A 7,500-nucleotide genomic window follows, 5' to 3' on the forward strand; every position below is an offset into this window, starting at 1 on the left:
CTTGTGGTTCAGCTGTGGGCACGCAATTAGCGGCAGTGACGGGCGGTGATGAGCGATGTTTACGTAGCCTAATGAAGTGACAGCTTAGTAAATTCCACGCAGTAGGCCTATGGCAAAGCACAGCGTTTGCTGCATAGAAAAACTCAGTAGCCTATTAGCGCTTTCTTTGTAGCCCTACATCCAGCCGTGAGTGTTACCCCGCCCCACACACACACACACACACACGTATACTTAATATGTACTTAGAGTCCATTAAATTCTATAGATTTGTTTATGTTGCTTTCTGTTCTGTGGGCTGTAATTGAGTTATTACAAAGCTGTGACAGGTGCTACTGCCCGTACACACACTCATGCTACGTTTCTTTACATTTACTGGGACAAACAGGCACAATTACGTACATCTACAGAACCTGACAATTGTGATGACATGTTGAATCACTCCTCTGATGCTAGTCATGCCCACCACATTTGGTCCAGCTTGTTAGCGGGACAGGTTGCAGTTGAGTCAGCATCAAGGGCCTATGACATTGCACGCGGCATGCGCTATGAAACCCATTACTTTCAATGGCGTGTGTGTGTGTGCGTGCGTGCGTGTGTGTGTGTGTGTGCGTACGCAAGAACTGGTCTGCCGCAGCGCTGAGCATTTTGCCACTTTGCCGCTCTTACGCAATCATGTTGAACTTTGACCGCGGCGCGATGTTAGTCATTGGTATTTTGCGCTGAGCCCAGCAGCAAGCACAACAAAAATCGTTTGGACATTACCTCAACCAAGAGCAACCTAGCAGTGAGCACAGCGCATGCCGTGTGCAATGTGATAGGCCCTTAAGGTGTAAATCACCACACTAGATGCTAATGTTAGCTGGTTAGCTGAAGATGTGTAAATCACCACACTAGATGCTAATGTTAGCTGAAGACAGGATGCTAATGTTAGCTGGCTAGCTGAAGACAGAATGCTAATATCAGCTGGTTAGCTGAAGATGTGTAAATCACCACACTAGATGCTAATGTTAGCTGAAGACAGGATGCTAATGTTAGCTGGCTAGCTGAAGACAGAATGCTAATATCAGCTGGTTAGCTGAAGATGTGTAAATCACCACACTAGATGCTAATGTTAGCTGGCTAGCTGAAGACTGGTTGCAGTTGAGTCAGCATAAGGTGTAAATCAGGAGGGTCTAGTGCTGCTTTAAACAACAAAAATGACAAGTTTATCAATCTTGTTCTAAATTACAAATTACTTTACATGTGTGTGTGGGGAGAGTGTGTAGGGGAGTGTGTGTGTATAGGAGTGTGTGTGTGTTGGGAGGGGAATGTGTGTGGTGAGTGTCTGCAGGGAGAGGAGTGTATTTGGGCAGTGTGTGTATGGGGGGAGTGTGTGTGCTGTGTGTGTGTGAAATTGTGTGTGTGTTGTATGGCATATTGGGTGTATGGGATGCTGATATGGCTATAAGCAAATTACTGTTATGTGCATGTGTGGTGTATGTGTGTGTGTGTATGTGTAAGGTGTGTGTGTGGTGTGTTTCAAGTGTGAGCTATGAGGGTCCTGCTGATGTGCATAGTGTGTGTGAGGTGTGTGTATTGTATGGAGAGTGTGTGGAGTGTGTGTGTGTGTGTGTGTGTGTGTGTGGCTACGAGGGTCCAGCTAATGCTCATCTGTGGACAGAGGGGATCAGTGTGGCTACGAGGGTCCAGCTAATGCTCATCTGTGGACAGAGGGGATCAGTTTAATCTGCCGCTGCCGTCCGCCTTTCTGCTGGGATTAACGGAGCGGATTACTGTCCACTCCACTCCACTCTACTCCGACGCTGGCACTTGATGCCTCTGGCAAGTGGCACAGTGGGCAACACAGGGGGCAACACAGGGGGCAATACAGCGACCTCATCAACAGGCATGAGGAGGGAACATTAAACCGCTATATATATACACACACACACACACACACACACACACACACATATATACATACACACAGTACATACACACACACACGCAGAAACGCACACACACATTGCCACTTGGCCAATCCGCTGCTTTACTTTAATCTGCTTTGGGAAGCAGACACACACACACACATTTATGATAATATCTATGTAAGCTCTGGACAGGGATGGCCGTGTGTGTGTGTGTGTGTGTGTGTGTGTGTGTGGCTACTGCTCTACCTACTTTACCTCTGCTCTACCTTTAACACGCCACTGACACACACCTCACCTGTCTGTCTCCCTCACCTGTCTCTCTCTCACTTGTAGGAGCCTGTCTCTCTCTCACCTGTAGGAGCATGTCTCTCTCTCACCTGTAGGAGCATGTCTCACTCGTAGGAGCCTGTCTCACCTGTAGGAGCATGTCTCACTCGTAGGAGCATGTCTCACTCGTAGGAGCCTGTCTCACCTGTAGGAGCATGTCTCACTTGTAGGAGCCTGTCTCACCTGTAGGAGCCTGTCTCACCTGTAGGAGCATGTCTCACCTATAGGAGCCTGTCTCTCTCTCACTTGTAGGAGCATGTCTCTCTCTCACCTGTAGGAGCATGTCTCTCTCTCACCTGTAGGAGCATGTCTCTCTCTCACCTGTAGGAGCATGTCTCACCTGTAGGAGCCTGTCTCACCTGTAGGAGCATGTCTCACCTGTAGGAGCCTGTCTCACCTGTAGGAGCATGTCTCACCTGTAGGAGCATGTCTCACCTGTAGGAGCATGTCTCACCTGTAGGAGCATGTCTCCAGGTTCGATGCGAGCATCAGCAGCGACTGCCCCGCCCTTCATGATGGAGCCGATGTAGATCCCTCCGTCGCCTCGGTCATTACTCTGACCAACGATGCTGATGCCCAGGAAGTGATACTTCTCTAGAGGAGAGAGGGAGAGAGAGGGAGGAGATAGGGAGAGAAGGAGGGAGAGAGAGAGGGAGGAGAGGAAGGAGAGAGGAGAGAGTAGATGGAGGAAAGAGAAATCATCACAGTACTGCAGCAAGATATGTGTGAGAGTGCCACACACTCAGGAACAATGAACGCCAAACACCACCACACCCTGAACACACACTCACTCACATACAAACACCCCAAACACCACCACACCCTGAACACACACTCACTCACATACAAACACCCCAACCAACACCACACCCTGAACACCCTAAACACTCACTCACATACAAACACCCCAACCAACACCCTGGCATGACACATATACAATATGTGCATATCATACCCATGTTGAGTGTGATGGTTAGTGTGTGCTTACCCATTTAGAGTGTGACGGTGATGAGTGTGTGTGATTGTGTTTAGTGAGTGTGTGTGATGGTGTTTAGTGAGCGCTTACCCATGTTGAGTGTGACGGTGATGATATTGAGGCTCATAGTAGAGTCTGTGATGCTGCTGAAGGACGACGACTACAAGCAAGGAAGAGGAGAGTGAGAAATCTCTCTTACACACGCACACACACACACACACACACACACACTTAAAGATCCTTGCAAACACACATTATACACTACCGGTCAAAAGTTTGGGGTCACTTAGAAATTTCCATTCCACTCCATTATAGACAGAATACCAGCTGAGATCAGTTGCATTGTTTTTTTAATCAGGGCAGCAGTTTTTAGATAACATTATGTGCTTATATAATTGCAAAATGGTTTTCCAATGTTTTTCTCAGTTAGCCTTTTAAAATGATATCAGATTAGTAAACAGAATGTGCCTTTGGAACATTGGATGAATTGTTGCTAAGAATATTGCATAAAAGATCAGCCATTTCTTTCTACAACAGTCGAGAAGTCTTTTGCAATTATTATTTGCAATAATTTCTAAGTGACCCCAAACTTTTGACCGGTAGTGTACACATACACACACACTAGCTGCTTTCAGACCCAGGTGTAAGTCGGCATGTTCTGCGGATGTCAAGCGGTTGGGCCGTATATCTAAACAACATAATCGGCTATTTGGAACTCCGAACTCAGCCGGCTCTTACACTACTCCCCCCCTACTATGTAAATGAGCTAGTATCTGAAGGAAGAGAAGAACATGCAGAGATTCTGTTCATGTGCGTCTTCAACCACGTTCAACCTGTTCAACCACACAGAGATTCAGTTAATGTGCGTCGGTGTCGTTCACACAAATGACCGCATAATATCAGCCTGCATCATATCTGAATCACCCAAAGGGTTGGACCTCCGTTTGACAAAGCTCCGCATATTTCAGAGGACGTGTCTGAAAGCAGCTACTCAGACAGTGTGTGTGGGTCTGAAAGCAGCTACTCAGACATACAAACTCACACATACACATCACACAGACACTCTCTCGCACACACAGACATAGACGCCCTAACACACACATCTCACCCGCCCTTACACACACAACTTACACACACATCTCACCCGCCCTTACACACACATCTTACACACACATCTTACACACACATCTCACCCGCCCTTACACACACATCTTACACACACATCTCACCTGCCCTAACACACACATCTCACCTGCCCTTACACACACATCTTATACACACATCTCACCTGCCCTTACACACACACACATCTTACACACACATCTCACCCGGTCTATCTTGTTGACTTTCTGTCGTCGCCGTTTGCGTTGGTGTCGCCTCATGAGCTGTGAAGAGGAACTCTTCTCTGTGGAACTGCTGAGTCTGCCAGAACACACACACACACACACACACACCATTATCATCATCACAACATATGGTATTATATGGAGAGAAAACATTTGCCTTTGAGTATTTTAGTAGTCAGTTGTAAACAAAGAACTCTTCTCATGTAACCCTTTTGTAAATGGACTAAAGTTCGCTCTAAATATCTACGTGTATCGATTATGCTAACCGTTAGCATCTCTATGGGATTTCTCATATACATTAGCCATAAGCTAACGCATTAGTTTCTATTCTGTAACTTGGAATGCTAGCCTACATGATTTCTCTTAAACAAAACATCGAAGGGAATAACTGAGATGTACTCTGTTGGTCTGCTTAGTTTTACAGTGAATCCTAAGTAAAAGTTTTTGAAAGGAACTTCAGCTTCAGACTTTCTCTTGAGAAACTGTTTGGCCTAGTCATCTTCTCTAATGTAGCTGGCTAGACCATGTCATTGCCACACACACAAGTGGGGGCAAAATTGGAAATGTGTCAGAGTGACAATTGGTTGATTTGGTTAAAAAGTCACATGTTAGGTTATTGGTTATTATTGTATTGAGGCTATTCATAAATAATGAGCTGTAAAGTAACTCAGACTTTTACAAATTTTTTTAAAGGATATCGACTAATTATCGTTATCGTCAAAATCACCAAAAATATCGAGATATTATTTTTTGTCCATATCACCCACCCCTAGTGTGTGTGTCTGTGTGCCCATGTGTGTGTGGTTGTGGTTATGTGTGTGTGTCTGTGTATGTGTTTGTGTGTGTGCGATTGGTGTGTGTGTGTGTGAGAGCGAGAGAGAGAGAGAGTGAATGTTTGTTTGTCTATGTGAGTGTGTGTGATTGGTGTCTGTGTGCGTCTGTGTGTGTGTGTGTGTGTGTGTGTGTGTGTGTGTGTGCATCTGTGTGTGTGTGTGAGAGTGTGTGTGTGTGTGTGTGTGTGCATCTGTGTGTGTGTGTGAGAGTGTGTGTGTGTGAGTGTGTGCATCTGTGTGTGTGTGTGTGTGCGTGTGTGCATCTGTGTGTGTGCATCTGTGTGTGTGTGTGTGTGCATCTGTGTGTGTGTGTGTGTTTGCATCTGTGTGTGTGTGTGTGCGTGTGTGTGTGTGTGTGTGTGTGTGTGTGTGTGTGTGTGTGTGAGACCTGCTAGCGTCCTCCTCCTCACTGTCCATGAAGGAGCTGGACTCGAGCTCACTGCTCATAACGGAGCCGCTGTCACACCCCATCGCTGAGTCTCTGGCCACACTCTCTCCCTTAGAGTGACCGTTCACATGTGGGACTACACACACATACAAACACACGCACGCACGCACGCACTCACTCACACACACACACACACACACACCACACACACACACGCACACACATGCACACACACACACACACACATACACACAGGCACGCACGCACGTACGCGTACGCATGCACACACACATACACACACACACACACACACACACACACACACACACACACACACACACACACACTCTTGTCAGTTGGGTTGGTATTTCATTAGCACACACTCCTACATGAGCACACACTCCTACACACACTCCTACATGAGCACACACTCCTACACACTACATGAGCACACACTCCTACACACTACATGAGCACACACTCCTACACACTACATGAGCACACACTCCTACATGAGCACACACTCCTACACACACTCCTACATGAGCACACACTCCTACACACTACATGAGCACACACTCCTACACACTACATGAGCACACACTCCTACATGAGCACACACTCCTACACACACTCCTACATGAGCACACACTCCTACACACACTCCAACATGAGCACACACTCCTACACACTACATGAGCACACACTCCCACACACACTCCTACATGAGCACACACTCCTACACACACACACACACTACATGAGCACACACTCCTACATGAGCACACACTCCTACACACACTCCTACATAAGCACACACTCCTACACACACACACTACATGAGCACACACTCCTACACACACACACTACATGAGCACACACTCCTACACACACACACACACTACATGAGCACACACTCCTACATGAGCACACACTCCTACACACACACTACATGAGCACACACTCCTACATGAGCACACACTCCTACACACACTCCTACATGAGCACACACTCCTACATGAGCACACACTCCTACACACTACATGAGCACACACTCCTACACACACTCCTACATGAGCACACACTCCTACACACACACACTACATGAACACACACTCCTACATGAGCACACACTCCCACATGAGCACACACTCCTATACACACACACTACATGAGCACACACTCCTACACACTACATGAGCACACACTCCTACACACACTCCTACATGAGCACACACTCCTACACACACACACACACTACATGAGCACACACTCCTACACACACACACACACACTACATGAGCACACACTCCTACACGAGCATTTATGACGAGGTCAGAGGACACTGACACACTGATATCTGAGGTCAGAAAGCTTGCCGACACACACACACACATACACACACACACACACACACCATTACATAATACACACACATACAGTAGATCACTATGGGTTGGAATTTTTACAGATAGAAACTTTCACATACAAGATTTGGGGCGGGGCTTGGGCTCAGGGTGGCATCGGATTGGCTGGAAGGCCCTGGGAAGGCGGAGACATCGCTGGACTGCTGGGTGTGTGTGCAGCTGTTGGTTCACACCGAGACACTCCAACAGAGTCGCACCGACCATGCTCACTACTCACACACACACACACACACACATACACACACACACACACACACACACACACACACCATTACATACACAAGCACACTCAA

At 47.0% G+C, this 7,500-nt stretch overlaps 1 protein-coding gene across 4 annotated transcripts in view; it reads right to left on the bottom strand.

Moving 5' to 3' along the window:
* Positions 1-7,500, bottom strand: part of dvl1b (dishevelled segment polarity protein 1b) — a 48,186-nt gene that overhangs the window by 12,033 nt on the left and 28,653 nt on the right. For 2 of the 4 annotated variants that reach the window (XM_042088725.1, XM_042088727.1), the window contains 5 exons: positions 7,270-7,416; positions 5,781-5,916; positions 4,542-4,635; positions 3,304-3,373; positions 2,692-2,831 (listed from right to left, as the gene is read on the bottom strand). In XM_042088725.1, the coding sequence (XP_041944659.1) occupies positions 2,692-2,831; positions 3,304-3,373; positions 4,542-4,635; positions 5,781-5,916; positions 7,270-7,416 (587 nt within the window). The remainder of the gene's footprint in view (positions 1-2,691; positions 2,832-3,303; positions 3,374-4,541; positions 4,636-5,780; positions 5,917-7,269; positions 7,417-7,500) is intronic. The other 2 variants (XM_042088726.1, XM_042088728.1) reach the window with 1 other exon arrangement.

This window comes from Alosa sapidissima, chromosome 4 (genome assembly GCF_018492685.1).
Source record: "Alosa sapidissima isolate fAloSap1 chromosome 4, fAloSap1.pri, whole genome shotgun sequence".
NCBI classification, from domain to species: domain Eukaryota; kingdom Metazoa; phylum Chordata; class Actinopteri; order Clupeiformes; family Clupeidae; genus Alosa; species Alosa sapidissima.